The 19,329-nt window shown below is 33.3% G+C and overlaps 2 protein-coding genes across 2 annotated transcripts; one reads left to right on the top strand and one right to left on the bottom strand.

The window, feature by feature from the left end:
* The first annotated feature begins 10,519 nt into the window (after positions 1-10,519).
* LOC108214401 (heat shock cognate 70 kDa protein 2) lies at positions 10,520-13,748 on the top strand. Its single transcript, XM_017386384.2, has 2 exons — positions 10,520-10,822; positions 11,811-13,748. The coding sequence occupies exons 1-2, from the start codon at positions 10,609-10,611 to the stop codon at positions 13,544-13,546; spliced, it is 1,950 nt and encodes a 649-aa protein (XP_017241873.1). The 5' UTR covers positions 10,520-10,608; the 3' UTR covers positions 13,547-13,748.
* Positions 13,749-16,574: 2,826 nt separating this feature from the next.
* Positions 16,575-19,006, bottom strand: LOC108214863 (uncharacterized). Its single transcript, XM_017387091.2, has one exon. It carries the CDS (start codon positions 18,253-18,255, stop codon positions 16,741-16,743), a length of 1,515 nt encoding a protein of 504 aa, XP_017242580.1. The 5' UTR covers positions 18,256-19,006; the 3' UTR covers positions 16,575-16,740.
* Between the last annotated feature and the right edge of the window lie 323 nt (positions 19,007-19,329).

Genomic DNA, 19,329 nt, shown 5'->3' with positions numbered 1-19,329 from the left:
CGGATAATTTTCCTTGAACCTGGAACAAAAGAACCATCGTCATCGTCCCAGACAAGATCCGATTCGATTTCTGAATGACATGATTAAGAAATTTTTTTAGTTGATTCATTAATATTTTACTCCCTCTCTAAATATAATTGGCTAAATAAGACCTGGTAAGAGATTGTACAAATTTGTAAGAGATTATATTAATTAATAGGACTTATTATAATAATTGACTATATTTTAAAAATAATATGTTACTATGTTTTATTTTAATATAATAATAAATGATTTGACGTGTTTCATTACAAATCTGAGGTTGGTTACGTGAATCGAAGATGTGAAGCGGTAGAGATTGAAATGCCATGACTGAGTGAGTTGTCGGTAGTAGTTGGTATGCTGGGAAACGGCAGGTAATCACTGCTAATGAAGAGTTAGAAATTAGGAAGTAGATACAGAGTTGCTGCTGAACAGGGATTCAGCATATATGGATCGAGTAGACCATGTATATGTTTATCTGCTGTTTCTTCTTCCTACTCCTTATCTAAATCTTACGTTACACAATACTGGTGTCTATTGACTATCATATCATATATGTACACATTACAATCCCTTTTATAGATCTATTTACAATTACACATTATAATTCCTTTCATGTAGAAGTTTAAAACGATTTTTTAATGACAAGTTCAAACTGTCATCTACGATCTCTAGTGTCCCTGAATATTTTCTATAAAAAAACATAAACTTGCACCTACTACATATAATGAGTATATGATATACAATACCATGCCATTCTTCTTATTTATTCACATAAATTCTAGAAAACAATAAACTTTTACTGTCTAACACAGAATTTTCAAGGCCCGAATCAGCTCATTGATCAGTTGAGTCGATGTGAATACGTTAATGCGGATTTGGTATCAATTCATCATAATTTATAGATCGTAAATTGCATAATAATTCTATTCAATTATTCGGTCACATTTGTAGTATATATGCATTATTTGAAAATGAGGGTAGCAATTAAGTTAGTAACTCCCCACCAAAGCTTCTGAATTGCTCACCAGTCACCACCGCAGATCACATTTGGTGTTCGTGAATAGTCTACCAATATACATTAAATAACTTCACATGCACGAATAAATTGCCGATCCGTTGATAAAGGCTGCCTGTTTGGTTTAGCCCCGAGGGTGCATATTCACTTCGCAGCCGGCTATGATGAATGGAGAGATTACTACTGGACCCCTTCATTTTTGGCCATCACTCCATCACTCATCACAGAAATCTCATTATCTTTCTTTTGGTGCCTTCGACGATTATTCTCTTCACTTCGTTATCATCGTAGACTTCAATTTTTCCTATTTTTTTCATGTGAGTGGTCCCTAAGGACGGTAAAATAACTATCCGGTGTGTCCCATTTAATTCTGCCCTCCATCACACTCATTTATTTACATTTTTTATATACGTATTTTAGAGTTTTTACAAAGACTAATTCAATAATTTATTTTTAAATTTTAATAAAAATTCAAATATTAAATTTTCATTCACAAAATAAAGATTTTAAAAATAATTTTATTAAAATTGACAAAAAATTTAAATACGTGCCGACGCCATTGTCTCAAATATATATAAGCTATCCGGACCAGGGAGTATTTTTATGAGTATCAGTATGTAGCGGAGGAAAATAATGATTTTGCTGAAATTCGAATAAAGGAAACATGGATTAAATTTCAATTTATTTTGATGCGAGTAGGCTCGAAAGGACGGTACTATGACTATCCAGGCCCATCTGATTTTTGCAATAATCGAAAATATGAATGGATTCACACAACTAACTTTGCTGAGTATGAAACGGAGAAAAAAAAGATGAAATTTGAATAAAGGGAACTGAGATGACTTACAAGCATGGTAGTTTCACATGTGAACTTACCACACTTTAATGGGAAAAAATAATATGAATTTTGATATAGAAAATATGAAAGTATATGAATGTATATATAATTATATAATAAATTTGTGTCAGGATCTTTATTTTCATTTTGGGTGTACATAATATTTTATATATAATATTTATTTTTAATATGTGATGATATATTAAATATATAATTATGTAAAGAATATTTTTTTTTTTTTTGAAACGACAAATATTATAACTAAACGGGGCAAAATTTGCCCTAGAGCTTACACCAACTTGCTCCAGGGCCTCCTTCAACAATCCAAACCACAGAAATAAACTTAGGACATACCCTAGGGTATGAACAGGATGAAACTACCAATCAAAACACTTAAACGAACTAAACAAACACTTAAAACATACTAACTTAAACTTAATAACCTAATAGATTATAATAACACAGATTAAAAACCCATCCAGATTAAATGATTGGGCCTTCAAATCTGCAGCATAGCTCCTCACTGGCGTCCCCCATCCCAGGCTGTCCCACTCCATCCATAAGCATAGCGACAGCCTCTTCATCTTCATCATCAGTTATCTCAATCACCCCAGCCTCCTGGTCTTCCTCCTCCTCATCTTCCCACAACCAGTTTTCATACTCCTCCTCAGACATGGCTTCGAAATTACCTTTTGTTATTTACATGCATATGTAAAAATATATGTGTATAAAATTGTATGCAAATAATATTATTTCATTTATATTTAATAAATTTTTACAGAAAAATATATTTTAAATATAATTTTTGATTAAAATTATATTAATATCTTTATATATATAATGTGCCCAATTTTTTTTTGTCTCGTATATGATTTTTAATTAAGACAAAAAATTAATAAAGATATGAATTTTTTTTTACGTAGACAAAATACGAAAATACATGATACGATTGTCGATACTAATGATTTACATTTATAACGCCAGATGCTTGTGCAAATGTAAACAAAAAACAAATGTGAGAAATTAGTTTTAAAAAATAGATACCCAAGAAAATATTTAAAAATATTATGTTTTTAAAAGTAAAAAATACAAAATGACATTATCAAATACCTTTATCTCTGCAGCTGGTTATTATTTTAATAATATATAATTGTGATTATATATTAAAAAATTTATATAGATACTATTGTCCGTCCATCTTACCACTGAGAAAACTGCCACAGAACAACTAACATTTTGACATCCACATACCACCCACCATCAAACAACTAGAACCAAAGTAATAAAAACACAGGACCCACCATCAAACAACTAGAACCATAGTAATAAAAACACAGGGCTGCCAACAAAGATTGGTGCAGTGATTGAGTTCTTGATCTCTTTACGCGAGATCAGGAGTTTGACTCCTGATGTGTGTACTCGACTAGCAAAAAAAGAAACAGCAGACCGCATGCATGGAGACGTCTAATACTCTGAGCTGCCTCCCATGCACTCTCCCAACCTCCAAGGCTCCAACCACAAACAACAATATTGGTTAGTTAAACCGATATACAAATAATAATTCACCAGAATTCATTAGATATCTAAAATATATTTTAAATATAATATCAAGAAATTTGATAAACATAGACGATATTGGTTGTTGGATTATTAATTTGAACTCACCAAATATGATCCTGACTTTTAAATATAAGCATCACGTGCAAATGATATTTTGGAACTTTCTAAGAAAGAGTAAATGTCCCTAAATTGGATTTTTAAACAATTTTAGATTTTTAGTTTCCACATCATTTGAGTCTGTATATCAAAATAATTTTGATCATTTCAGAAAAAAACAATAATGATAGAAAGAGTGAAAGGACTTGTTCCAATTCGTTTCGTATCAATCATTCAGATGGAGAGCTGGACTCGTATACACAAGTGTTACACGGAAGCGGATCACATTCTTATAGTGTTGTAGTCAGTAGTATCTTATAAGTGAATAATCAAGTTAAAAAGATTTCAGTTCGCCAATGAAATTTTTTTAAAAAAAAAATTAATGAAATATTAAAAAATTTGAAGTTGATATTGCAGTTCCCGGACAACACAAATTCAACATTTCATAAACTATCACCGAGGCAAGAACAAAATTATAAAAAATAACGCAAGAAGAGGAAAAAAATATCCATCAAATAGAAACTAACAACGTTAATGTGCACCCTTGCAGTTACAACACTTAACAAAAGATAATTAATGTCCAAATAATCTATTATTAATCAACAAAATAAAAATTTCCCGCTTAGCAGAGAAATACTAATGATTACATATGTTACCCCCTCTCATAATTTTGGCCTGCCTTATTTACAAGCCCATTCCGTCGTGTTGAAGTTTAGAATTTCCACCTTTTTCATGAGTTGCTTCTCCAAGTGTCAGTGTAAGCATTCATTTATTTATAACAATAGAGTGTAGAGGTGGCAATATGGTTGCAAAACCATTAAACCAATCCAAACCAAACCAAAATTGTAAAATTGTGGATTTGGATCCATTTGAAATCACATTTAGAAAAATGGATTTGGTTTGGTTTTTAGTCTCACATTTCTCACAAGATATGGATCTAACCACATTTTGTCTCACTTTTAAGATTTTTTATAACTCTCCACACACTATTATGTATTTTTCCTTTTCTTTCTTTTGTTTTGCTAGTTACCACACATGCACATCTCATGATTCGAACTCATGACTTTCTTGGAAAAGCCAAAAGCTTGAACCACTACACCAACTCACACACTCAAACACACTATTGTTATATTTAGTATTCATTATATTGTCACTTGAGTGTATTAATTTTTGCTCATTATATAATACTTATTTTTACTTACTAAACTAATTACCCATAATTCAAACTAAAACCATAACCACATTTATTAATATATGGTTTGAAAATGGTTTTGGTTCATTTATCCAAACCAAATCCATTTTGTAAGAACCAAAACCGAACCAAAACCATATTTTGCCACCTCTAGTAGAGTGTAAGGGCGTATCTCTCCTAAATCATGTCTTAAACAAAAGTACTCCGTATGTTTTTCGTATGTTTTCAAATATAACTCGATTGACTATTTGGTTTAGAATTGTAATACACATTCAAATTTTTGTTATTTTGACAAAAAACAATCAAATAAGACAAATAATTTGGGATGAATGAAGTATTAAATGTGAATTTAAAAGTGTTGGTAAATGTCGTGTTTGTAAGTTAGCGGTTGTGAAAAAATTAAAGGTTTGGGGTGATTTTGAGGTTTGACCATTGTCTGGGGTGATTTTGAGGTTTGACCATTTCAATCCGCTAATAACAGTGTTTGATAGTTAGCGGATTGAAATAGAGATTTGGGCTCAAAAAGCTAATTTTTAAAAAGCTACTTTGAGAAGTTTTTTGGGTTAGAGGTTTTGGTATGTGTCATAAAAAGCTAATAAAACAACTATTTACCAAACAGTTTTACACGAAATCGCTTAATACGCTAGTCAAAACATCTATTTCAATCAGCTAGTCAAAACATCGAATTCAATCCGCTAACAGTTAACCGCTAACCTCTAATTCCCAAACAGGAAAGTTTCTTATGAAGATTATACTCTTTATTTCACTCATTTTAGATCATTGAAAAATACAAATTCTTATGTATTCAGAGATCTAAAATTAGGAACTGACCAAAAAAAGGATCTAATATTAGGAAGGGTATATGTATTGCTGAATTTTAAGATAATTTGTGGTATTCAGATTTATGAAATGTCATTTCATAAAATTGTCACTACATTTAACTCATTGATTAAGAGTTTCTCCGGCAATCATCAGATATTTTGACGATCGTAAATATTTGTATCACAGATACGAGAAAGAGAAATTACATGAAAATAATGTTTGGATTTTTAGTTTTTCAACAATAAAATAATCAAGTCTTAAACATAAAATATTAATAAACCTTGAAAACATAACAGATTAAGATTCATGTATAAGATAAAACTAGAAACCTACTGGTTTCTTGTAATCACGGTAAAAAAATATAATTTTAATGATTTTTCTTTTCTTGATGACACCGTAGTAATTAATTATGCATCATCCGATAACGAATATACAAGAATTTTATACAAATTACATAGCTTTCACCAAACAATATCGTCTTGTTGCGAGAACTCATCCTCTTTGATAACTTATGAAGCATTTCTTCACTGTTTATTTCAGTTAGTGAGAATCACAAGTGATTAACGTGAACAACTGATTGATTAAACAATGAAGAAAGTGCTTCATAGATTACCAAGTTGAAAACTTATACTGGTAAATCAAAAATTACAGTATATCAGACATATGTATTAGAGGCAATGATACATTGAACAGATAAAGTGCGTATAGGATCTTTATATAGATGACGGGAGTAGAAAACTAGGAAAATTTCAGCGGTTACAAATGTGTAACTGCTGGGCGGAGATAATTATAAAAAATAAATTATTACAGGGGTATAATCGGCCAAAATTTAGTAATTACAAGTGAATAACCGGTAGAAATAGAAAATAATGAAGATCAAAAATTTAAATTTAGCGAAAATGGTAGAAGCCTATTTTGTATTAGTGTTTTGTAAATCTAAATTTTTCATTTTTATTATTTTCTATATCTGCTAGTTATTCACTTGTAATTACTAAATTTTAGTCGGTTTTACACCTGTATCAGTTAAATTTTTTAATAATTATCTCCGCCCATCAGTTACACATTTGTAACCGCTGAATTTTTTAGTTTTCTACGCCCATCATCTATATAAAGATCCGATAGACACTTCATCTCTTCAATGTATCATTGCCTCTCCTACATATGTCTTATATATTGTATTTTTTAATGGTTATCACTGGAGTAAATTTTCAACTTGATAATCTATGAAGCACTTTCTTCATTGTTTAATTAATCAGTTGATCTCGTTAATCACTTGTGATTTTCACTAACTGAAATAAACAATGAAGAAATGTTTCATAAGTTGTCAAAGTGGACGAGTTCTTGAGAAAAAAGAAAATATTCGTGAAGTGATATGTAATTTGTATCAAATTCTTGTATATTTGTTATAAGGTGATGCACATATAATAACCACAGTCTAGTCAAGAACACAAAATCATCAAAATAAATGCTAATCTTGATACGAGATTATAAGAAAAATATGTAGATTTTTAATATAAATGTATAACAATAAAGTTATACGATATATGATATAAATAGATGATATATATTTTGTCATGAACTAACTCAATTGAAGTTAATTCACCTAATTAACCGTGGATCGAAAAAATGGATAGAATTGAAGTTTCAAAAAAACTAGATCTGAACCATACTAAATTTACACAATATCGATTTAATTTTTCGATTTCGATTTGATTTTTCCTGATTTTAACTTCACTACATAAAACTCACTATTATTCAAGTTAAAAGTGATTTATATGGCTTTGCGATAATATTATTATACGTATAATTCAAGAAAATTATATGCTCAGTCTAAATTAGGCGAATTACAATGCATTATGTATATGCAATTAAATGATTAGCAATAATCAATAAAGGGAAATTCTCAATAGTACACTCGTGATTTTGGCTTTTCTAGATGGTACGCAAAATAATTTTGGCTTCCGGTTGGTACAGTTGGACTATTGTATCATTTTATACAATACCCCTGCCGTCAAGTTCTGTTAAACAAACGTTTATTAATCCTAAATTAATTCTAAAATATAATAATAAAAAATCTAAAACAGAATAAAGGCTTATCTAACACGGGTTAAAAGCTGGGTTAGGTAAAAAGAAAGGGATCTGCTCATTTATATATGATCGAGATTTGGATCCAATGTGTTTGTGATTGTGTGTGTGTATATTTATATATAGGCTTGTGTGGTTGATTTTGCGATTCAAGGAGACCTACGACGGTTTGCTGCGGTTATGTGTGGTAGCCGCGAGGAAGAGGAATCAGATGGTGGTGGGTTGCTTTGTTGGCGGTGCGGCAGTTGGTTTCGATCGGTGAAGGCAGTATTGTGTTGGTGGTGGTGGTTGAATTGATGAGTTTTGTTGAGTGTTCGATTGTCGCAATAGATGGGGAAAGCGAGGCAGCGAGAGTTGTGGGGCTCAGTGGTGGTGAGGTGAGTTGTGTGTAGGTTCAGGTAGAAAGAAGAACGGAGAGTAGATGAAGGGGTTGTTGCTCGAAGCTGTTAGTTAGCCGATGATTGCAGCAGTAACAACGTCACAGACAAGGAACATGAGAGAGGTGTGACTGAAAATAAGAAGAAAAAGGAGAATATTTTGCGTACCAACTGGAAGCCAAAAATATTTTGCGTACCATTTGGAAAAGCCAAAATCACGAGTGCACCATTAAGAATTTCCCATCAATAAAAATTATAATGTTCTTGAAGAAAAAAAATGATAGAATAATTAGGCGAATTACAATGCATTATGTCTATGCAATTAAATATTTAGCAACAATCAATAAAACTTTTTAAATTGATGTCGTATGTCTTATTTCAATTAAAGTCGAACAGTCACTATTCTTCGTTACTCATTTCACTAATTTTGTAGTAATAGTTGCCGGTAGGGGTGTCAAACGGATAATTCGGATACGGATCTGCCTGTATCCGAATCCGAATCCGAAAATCCATATCCGGATCGGAATCCGAAATTTTTTAAAGGATGATATCAGATAATATCCGGATCCGAATCTGATTTTTAATTAGAATTTTTATTTTTCTATTAAAATTTCTAAAAAATCATAAAAAAATAGTTTTTTAAAAACTGAGTAAAAAAATTAAAATCATTAAAGAAGGTTTATATTAATTCAAAAATTAATTCTTATTTATCTTTTAATATAAATTTGTTATCTTTAAAATATTAAACTAAAATAAAATTATGATATATGTCTATAATATTCTAAAATTATACAAAATTTATATCGATATATTATTTTATGTATACATATATAAATACACATGTTATATAGTTATTGAATAATAATAATAATAATAATAATAATAATAATAATAATAATATATAATATATAATATTTAAAATCATATATATTTAATTTCGGATTCGGATATTATCGGATACGACTATGCCTATATCCGTATCCGTATCCAGAATTGTCGGATTCGGATGCGGATAATATCCGCTTTGTCTCGGATACGAATAATATCCGTTTTATCTCGGATACAAATGCAGATTTTTCGGACGGATATCGGATTTTTCGGATTTTTTTGACAGTTCTAGTTACCGGCTAAAAGTAGGTCTTTTGGCTCATGTTGCGCAACTTTGCAATGTGCATATGTTGGGCGCTCTCAGAGTCTCAGTTATGGCCAAACAACACGAATTTGGTTTTGTGTTCCTCCTAGTTGTTTGGGTGCTTCAATTCTTCTTCTTAATCTCTCTGATCATGTATTTGGATCGACATTCGACAATTACTCAACTGCCAGTCCAAGAATATAAATTATGAGCCCAATTTAAGTACCCAATACACCCCTTCCAGTTTATGATCTAAAGTCTAAAGAGAAACATAATCAAGGATACTAACACTTGAATTAAAGGGATTGAGTACATATAAATGAAATTTATATTTTAAATTAAAAATGATCGAAAAAATTTATGATTTCTATTACTTATTCAACTCTAAATTATTTAGAACTAAATTTAACACACGTGTTTTAATTTTATTTTTTTATGAATTATAAATACCGGAAATTAAATGAAATTTATATTTTAAATTAAAAATGTTCGAAAAAATTAATGACTTTTATTACTCATTCAACTCTAAATTATTTAGAACTAAATTTAACACACGTGTTTTAATTAAAAATAATTAATAAATAAAATTGATATAATCCAAATATATTATGAGTTAATTATCTAATTGGTCACTGAAGTGGGTTTAATGTATCAAGTTGGTCACTGAACTGAAAACGGTATCAGATGTTCACTAAAGTCACCATAAATATCAAACAAGTGCCTCGAAATGTGAGTTCAAGCACTAAAAATATCATTTATACAGTTTTACACATTATTTTTAAATGTTACCCTAACCAACTAAAAGGTGTTACTTCTGGTATTAAAAGTATTTTTTGAATTAAACTATCTTTTATTTACTTTTATAAAAAAAATAAAATTTAAAAAATAATAATTTTAAGGGTCCGGTCAAAGCACATTGAGATGTGTGCAAAAAGTTAAGCGTCATATAAAAAAACAGAAGAGTATTAACAAATTACATAAATAATTCTCGTTTTAATTTAAAATTTATTCAAAGATTTTACACAAACTTCAAATAATTAAGTTTCATATAAATCAACTAAATATTTTTAATTTACAATTTATTCAAGATTTTAAACAAATTTCAATATATATAACAATTTTTATATAAATCAACTTGATGTTAATGATTTAAAATTTATTCAAGATTTTACACAATATATAATAATTTGTTTGTTTGTTGTAATACAAACTCTATATTCTTTCCTCAGGCCACACTCCATAAAACAAGGGCGAGAAACAATCTGAAACCATTAAATTCTTCGCACCAAGATCCAACGGCTGTCAAAGCAAGTCATAGAACATTCTGGAACAACAACGTAAGCCCCACCAACACAATATATAAACAACCTTAACCCTGTCTGTCTTCTCAGTGTTACAAACCCTAGCCTCCATATTTTCCCGCCTCCCAAATATATCAGCAGCCGCATATAGTACAGTGAGTTCGAGATGGCCGGAAAAGGCGAAGGTCCGGCGATCGGAATAGATCTGGGAACCACCTACTCTTGCGTCGGCGTGTGGCAACACGACCGCGTTGAAATCATAGCGAATGACCAGGGGAACAGAACGACGCCGTCTTATGTTGCGTTTACTGATACTGAGCGTTTGATTGGTGATGCTGCCAAGAATCAGGTTGCAATGAATCCCATCAACACTGTCTTCGGTAAGATCTTGACCCTCAATTGTATTCGTATTTGTGCATGTATTTATGTATTTATTTATAGATCTGTTTTTGTGTTTTATGTCTTGTGTAATTTTTGTAGAATGTATGTTTAGCATTGTTTTAATCAGGCAACCATGTGATATTTCTGTGTAGAAATTAATATGTTATGCTCTGTTATGTAGTAGTGTGATATATGATGATTAACTTTATGTTATGATTGGTCTGTATTGGATTGGAGTTATGCTGTAGTGTGTAAATTGTATTTGTGTTAAATATCGGGTTGTTTTTGCTTTTGTTAAGGTAGATTTTATGGTATACTTGTGTTTTTATGTTGTGTTTGGTTGGGGTGAATAGAATGGAATGGAATGGAATGAGTATAAATAAAAGAAAATAATAGAGTGTAGGAGGGAGGGTTTAAGCACTAGTTAAGGGTGATAGGAATGGAATGAGGGAAGGAATGAAATTATTATACATTCAACTAAATTATAGTTCAAATCTCATTCTATTCCTTCCATTTTCATTCACCCCAACCAAACACAACATTAGTTGAACTAGTCATCTATAATATACAACATAAATCTAATTTTGCATTTTTGTGGATAAAATTTTGATGTTATGTTGTTGGACACTTGGACTAGTGCTCAAGTCATGCGGGTTGTTTTTAATGATACTTGTACTTTAATTGAGTTAAGTTGTTGAATTAAGTTGTAGTTAAACACAAACTAGCCCCTGCAGTGTATTTTTATATAATGTGCCTGGATGTAACAAAAGACATTTCACATCTTAAAATACATTTTATAGCCTATTTTTTAGAAGTATGATAGTTTCTGCGTCTTTTACTTTTGTCTGTGTCTTTTGCTTTATCTAAACTTTCACACTGTATATATAATTTGTTCTATTTGTGTCCTATGGTGAAATATATGAGTTTTATATGTTTTTAATGTATATAATCTCTTAACTGATGTTTTATGTTTTATGATGTGAATAGATGCCAAGAGGTTGATTGGAAGGAGGTTCTCTGATGCCTCTGTGCAAAGTGACATCAAGTTGTGGCCCTTCAAGGTCACCCCTGGACCAGCTGAAAAGCCCATGATTACTGTATCTTACAAGGGTGAGGATAAGCAATTTGCGGCAGAGGAGATTTCATCCATGGTTCTGATTAAAATGCGTGAGATTGCTGAGGCCTTTCTGGGTACAACTGTTAAGAATGCAGTGGTTACTGTCCCTGCATACTTTAATGATTCACAGCGTCAGGCTACTAAGGATGCTGGTGTCATTGCTGGCATTAACGTCCTGCGTATCATAAATGAGCCCACAGCTGCTGCAATTGCTTATGGTCTGGACAAGAAGGCTACAAGCGTTGGTGAGAAGAATGTATTGATTTTTGACCTTGGTGGTGGTACCTTTGATGTATCCCTTCTTACTATTGAGGAGGGTATCTTTGAGGTCAAGGCAACTGCTGGAGACACTCATCTTGGTGGTGAAGATTTTGACAACAGAATGGTTAACCATTTTGTCCAAGAATTCAAGAGAAAGAACAAGAAGGATATCACTGGAAATCCCAGGGCTCTCAGGAGGTTGAGGACATCTTGTGAAAGAGCAAAGAGAACTCTTTCATCTACTGCTCAGACCACTATTGAGATCGATTCACTATTCGAAGGTATTGATTTCTATTCAACCATTACCCGTGCCAGATTTGAGGAATTGAATATGGATCTCTTTAGAAAGTGCATGGAGCCTGTGGAGAAGTGTTTGAGGGATGCCAAGATGGATAAAAGCACTGTTCACGATGTCGTGCTTGTTGGTGGTTCTACCAGAATTCCCAAAGTTCAGCAGCTATTGCAGGATTTCTTCAATGGTAAGGAGCTGTGCAAAAGCATTAACCCTGATGAGGCCGTGGCTTATGGTGCTGCTGTTCAAGCAGCTATCTTGAGTGGTGAGGGTAATGAGAAGGTGCAAGACCTTCTTCTGTTGGATGTAACCCCTCTCTCCCTTGGTTTGGAGACTGCTGGAGGTGTCATGACAACCTTGATTCCCAGGAACACCACCATCCCCACCAAGAAAGAGCAGGTATTCTCTACATACTCAGACAACCAGCCTGGTGTGCTGATTCAAGTTTTTGAAGGTGAGAGAACAAGGACAAGGGACAACAACTTGCTTGGAAAGTTTGAGTTATCCGGCATCCCTCCAGCTCCCAGAGGTGTTCCTCAGATCACAGTTTGCTTTGACATTGATGCCAATGGTATTCTGAATGTCTCTGCTGAGGATAAGACAACTGGCCAGAAGAATAAGATCACAATTACCAATGACAAGGGTAGACTCTCAAAGGAGGATATTGAGAAGATGGTTCAGGAAGCAGAGAAGTACAAGTCAGAGGATGAAGAGCACAAGAAGAAGGTTGAGGCAAAGAATGCCTTGGAAAATTACTCTTACAACATGAGGAATACAGTGAAGGATGAGAAGATTGCTTCCAAGCTCTCCGCAGATGATAAGAAGAAAGTTGAGGATGCTATTGAGGAAACCATCCAATGGCTCGACACCAACCAGCTAGCCGAGGCAGATGAGTTTGAAGACAAGATGAAGGAGTTGGAGAGCATTTGCAACCCAATCATAGCAAAGATGTACCAGGGTGCAGGCGGTGAAGGTGGAGTTCCCATGGATGATGATGACATTCCTTCAGGTGGTGGCAGCAGTGCTGGTCCCAAGATCGAGGAGGTGGACTAAGTTTATTGTTGGGTATTTTAAATCTACTGTTAAGTTTCCTTTTATTCAAGACAGTTCAATGATCAATCGTACTATATTTGGGTTTTAAGATGGATCTTTTGATTTCCATCTTCCAATATTATATCTGCTAGGATCTTTATCATATGAGAACTTCGTTGAAGTTTTGGGATGGTTTTTGCCAAATATTTTGAGTATTGCTTGATTTGCTTGGCTGGAGTATTTAAATACATTGATTATCTGCTGCATGTTTTGGTTGGTTCTAAAACATTCTAACATATGCAGTCCGACAATGCCATTTCGAACTCACATATCAGATGAACTAGAAAACGTTCTGTAATAAGAGCAAGTCCAACAGCTGCCCTATTTAGTGTTCTAAGTCATAATATAGGGCATTTGATGAAAAAACTTGATCCAACAATGTCCTAGTGATGTCCTATATCACTGGGACAACCCATTCAAGCCCTATTTTTGAGGCACTCTCTCTCCTTGCCCTATCCCATATTTTATAATAAATTCTTACCAACACTCTCTTTCTCTCTCTATTTTATATTATGTTTTAATGATGAAAGTGAACTTTTAATAATAAAATATTAAATATATAGTGAAAATAAGGCACATTGTTGGAGTTGAAGTTAGTAGAATATGTCCTAAACAACTAGGACATTATTTTTTATATTATATTTAGGACTCCAACTAGGACACTGTTGGACTTGCTCTAACATTCTGTCAAATTTTGTACTCCCTCTCTCTTTCTCTTCAAATACGACTTTTTGGCACATAATTCTAAGAGTTTTGACTACATAATTACATTATTATTCAAAATTATTTTTTCTGAATAAAAATATTAAATTTATATTTTAATTCACAAAAAGAAAATTTGAAAAATATTAATTCTAACAATGCAGCCAATACACTTAAAAATGCACAAAAAAACGGAGAAAAGCTTAGTATTAATGTCTGGTATTTTAGAGAAACTCCAATAGCTTAGCTATTTAGAATCTTAAACTAAAATATGAGGAATATGGGAAATTAATCCCCTCCAACAGTATCCTAGTGATTCCCTAAAAATTATATAGAAATTTTATGAAGAATGAAAAAAGTATGAGATAATAGTGACTAAATATGAATGAGTTAAATTATTTTGTGATAAAGATTGTAAAGAAATATGATGTAGAGATGGAATGAGTATTCCTTCCAAAACATATGGGATAGAATTCCAGTTAAAATAGTAGGAATGGAATGATCTAAAGAATGAAAATTGTATACATTTCTTTGATCAACATCATTTTTGAGTACAAAATTCATTCCATTCACTCCAAGTGAACACAACCTAAGAGCAAGTCCAATAGGTTACCTATCCTATTACTTATAAATAATATAAAATAATGAGTACTAGTATGTCTTAGTGATTTAGGTAATCTATTTTTAGTGTCAACTCCAATAGTAATCCCTATATTTGTTCTCCTAAGATTATTTTAATAATAAATTTGAGAGAGAGAAGGGGAAAAGGAGAGAATAGACAAAGAAAGAAGGAGAGAGATGATTATTTTATTCATAAATATTAAATAGGTAATGGCTAGGGGTTACTTATAAATAGGTAATGGATAGGAGAATTAAGGTTATGCTAGTGATTTAGGATAACACTGGGATAGTGTTGGAGTGCATTTTTTTGACACATTACTTAAATGTGAGTTTAGGACATCATATAAGTAACCTATTGGAGTTGCTCTGATCCATTAGCTATGCCTTATCTTTAGCTAACCTCTCTCCTCTCCTAAATCTTATTTTATAATAAATTTTGAAAACAAACATGTTCTCTCTCTTCACCTATTGTAATAATGGCAACTTTTAATAATAAAATAGTATATAAGTAATGAATATAAAGAATATTGTTGGAGCTGAGAATAGCTATTATTATCTTAAATCACTAGGATCCAATAGTTTATATTATATTTAAGGAATGTCGGAGTTGCTCTTGATACAGTACTAATGTATTATACACAAGATCCTCCCTCCATCCGCTCCCTCCCTACATCCGAAATTAGACGAGCTCGTTGACTTCGGACACGCATTTTAAAATCCATCGACCACATAGCTATATTATTTATTTTTAAAATTTTATTTTTGCAAAATAAAAATTTAAATATGAAATTTTTGTTTACCAAAAGAAAATTAAAAAAAATAAATTTCGGAACTAGATGGTCAATACACTTTAAGTTACGTGTTCAAAATCAACTAACTCATCAAATTTAGGATGAACGGAGTAGTTCGTTGGTGTTTCTGGGCACCTTTATCTTTCGACAATTTATATACCTTTCAAGTACATGGAATTCTAAACAATTTAAGATGCAAAGAACTTGAAATATTAGAATTCAGAGAACACAAAACTACCCCAGGGGACCTCAATAACAAATAATATATGACTTTTTCTTGCAGTCTTCCATAGTTCCACTTCTGCTATATTTTACTGTTGAGAACTATTAGAAATAATTAAAAATTACTGGGTGACAATCATTTCCAGTTGCTAAAAGAACACGTTTTGCTCAACGGAGTTGAACTCTTCATCCAAAGCTTTGTGCCATGAAGTCGACTTTCAGAGACATAAAATTTTGTTAGTGGCAAAGACTGAAATATAAGATGATAATATTTTTAAATGCAGAAAGCAGAATGCAAAATGTTTGTAGAGCTCTGTGGTCGATTTGAGTAACATAGAAATGAGCTTTGTGGTCGATTTGATGCAAAAATTGTGATATTATCAATTTCTCATCTAAACAGATCATCCTAGGATGTAGCAGCTTCCCTAATGAACAAGACTCATGGACAATGTCCCCAAGAGTTGTTCACTACTGTTATACATAATGCTTCAAAGAGAGGTTTGACGTTTGTAACTTCGTCTATCTTATCAGAAGGGAGATCTTTGTCATAACTTTCACAATTAAGCATGCTCATCATATAAACCATTTGTATAAAAGAAAAACCATGAATGTCAGAGCCGCATAATGAGCAGACAAGAACTTGCTCCACCAGATTATAAAAAACAGCAAAATATCTTAATAGCTTACAGCAAAATATCTTAATAGCTGATAGGATAATTCTGGGACACATACATAGTCTATATTGTGTGGCGCAGAGTTAGTTGATACTAAAGCACCACATTATGATTAACTACCGATTACATATAGCTCCAAAGAGTCTTAGTTTAACATAAGATCATTACCGCCAAGGTGAGGGTGAGAGCGAAGGCAAACACGGACCTCATGTTCCTCTGGTCCTTCACGGAGTTTTGGCACCAATATCTCAAGCGATGTTCCTGGTCCATCGTAATATGCTTCTATAGTTGCATCTTCTGGAATTCTGGTCGGTAGAGGGATTTCTCTTACGAAATCTCCAGGAGGGCAGTGCTCTGGAAATGGATCTGCAAGCTTGAAGGTCCTGTCACGCCTTTGAACAAAAGGCATACATGATGTGCTCAAACAGGACAACTTAATTATGCCATGAGTGGGTGTGTTCCGCCAAGAAACTTTTACCCTTTGAAGATCTACAAAAGGCAAGCTAATGATAATCAAGTATCCTTCTTTGTCCTCATAGATTGTTTTCGCAGCTGTCACCGGTCCAGCAGCATTGCTCATTACACCAGTGAATTCATGTATCCAGTGGGGTTCATTAGGATGGATCTCCATATTTGGTACATGCTCCGGAGGATTAACCGTTAAATAGCATTCATCGTCATTGCCATGTGGGAAAAAATCTTTTTTCCTCTTGCTGCTAGGAGGAGATACATCCATGACATCCCCGTTAGCATGGTTAGATGGCTGGGTTGATAGGTTAAGCCCTGCTCCATTAAGCAACTTCTTGGAGTTGGAGTTTGTAGTGCTATTCTTTAAAGGAGGCAGCCTGTCTAGTTCAAAGTCAGTGTTTGGCAGTGTTCTCCATGACCCAAAATCGCTTGCTTCAGGTGGGATGGAGAAGTTTAAATCCCGACCCGTGAGCTCCATCCACCTTCGGCGCTCATCATCATCAAGACCCATAAGACTGGGTAATGAAACAATCTCAATGCCATGAACACACTGCGGGTTTGAAAGGCCCCTGTAGTGCTTTCGTTGCATGCGGTGAGAACGAACAAAACCTTTATCAGCACTGAAAGGAAAGGGGCGCTCTCCTTGTCGTGAATGACCATTCATGTAGCTTCGAAGTTGCATCTTGCCCAATGCATTTTCAGGCCTTTCTTTAAAAACCCACATATACATATTTTCCATGTCATGCTGAACCATAAAAACATCAAGCTGAAGATCCGATTTATCAAATCCAGAAAGTCCATTGCTGTCCCTGATAAGCTTTGCCTTGGATTTTTCATTAAAAACAGGCTTAAAGTAAAAACTAAAGAAGAGCCAGGCACCCCATATGCTATCTACCCTTTTAGCGCATTTTCGTCCAACCTTAGGGGCAGCGAGAAAGGTTTCTGCCTCATAAATTTGGGTCCCCAGTCCAACATCAAGACTCTCACAAGCTTCCATATTCCAAGGTTGGAGAGGGGGGCTTCGTTCAGCCGAAAGGGGTAAATTAATATCTGGAGGACGGGGAAGAACAACATGACGACTCATTTCCAGGTCTAATTCGTCATGCGACGAGGAGGCACTTGAATCCATAGACAAAAGGGTTGACGGGTAATGATTTTCTAAAGACAAAGCTGTGAGAAGAGAATCCCCCATCTCAGAAGGTCTCCCTTCCTCTGAGGGCTAATACTAGTTGTGATTTCAAAATATTCATCTCAACACAAATACCATCAAAATACTTACATAATAATTCATATTACCCCTTCAATTTCCCGAATAATCAAGAAGACACCACAACACTTATACCTAGAACCCTAGTCAGAACCAAACCGAAACTGACAAAATCCCGAAAACCCAATACACTTCAAACTGGGGAAGACACACTAGAAAAGGTGTATATCAAACCCATCCTAAGAATCTGCATAAATAGCACCCTAAAGACAGAAACATGCAGAATCAAATCTATGCTCATTCAAACAACAATTGATCAAAAGGGAACCCTTGAAAACCAACAAGAAACCCAATTCAATAACAATTAAAAATAACAATGATTAACACTACTAAAGAGGGTGAAAATCTACCAATCAATGAAGCCAAGACCCAAGAAAAGAACCAAATCAGACGGAATCTTAGAAGAATACCTTTTAGGATAAGCTTTAACAACTAAAGATCCACAAAGATTAGGACTTTCTGTAATCTTAACAACACTCTTCATCCTCTCTTTCTCTTTCAATTAACTCGAGCTATAAATTAACACATTTGGGGCAATAGATGAAGAGGGCACGCGTTTTGTTTTGTGAATTGTAAGAGTTGAGGATAGATTTATAATCAAAGGAGACCATGTATGTTTATAAGGTTGGACAGGCGATACTTGAGAGGACTATGTTTTAAAATAATAATATTTGTATTTGTATGTATACATCAGTTTCGATCCATAAGGAAAGAGCCTGCACCGGGTATTACCCTTGTCGTCATAACGTTGACGGTGATTTTGAGGATGTTTCGAGGCTCCAACGTAACTGGACTAACGGCTGTGAGATTATATTTGGAAATAACACATAATTTCACGTCTGCGTGTTTAATTTCTATCCGTATTGGTTTTTATGTTATACTAGCTTATAACCCGTGCAATGCACGGGCGGTTAACATATTTGTTATTTTATTATATATATTTTAAAGTTATCTAATTTTATTGTAAAAATATAATTATGATAGAATAACATGGTTTAA

This window comes from Daucus carota, chromosome 3, assembly GCF_001625215.2.
Source record: "Daucus carota subsp. sativus chromosome 3, DH1 v3.0, whole genome shotgun sequence".
Taxonomy (NCBI): domain Eukaryota; kingdom Viridiplantae; phylum Streptophyta; class Magnoliopsida; order Apiales; family Apiaceae; genus Daucus; species Daucus carota.
This window is presented reverse-complemented; position numbering and strand designations above follow the sequence as displayed.

What these genes read in the sequence shown, in the direction of transcription:
- LOC108214863 (XM_017387091.2), bottom strand. Translation starts at nt 18,255, where the DNA reads ATGGGGGATTCTCTTCTCACAGCTTTGTCTTTAGAAAATCATTACCCG.
- LOC108214401 (XM_017386384.2), top strand. Translation starts at nt 10,609, where the DNA reads ATGGCCGGAAAAGGCGAAGGTCCGGCGATCGGAATAGATCTGGGAACC. An exon ending in TCCCATCAACACTGTCTTCG is followed by an intron (nt 10,823 to 11,810) that starts GTAAGATCTTGA and finishes TGATGTGAATAG; the next exon opens with ATGCCAAGAGGTTGATTGGA.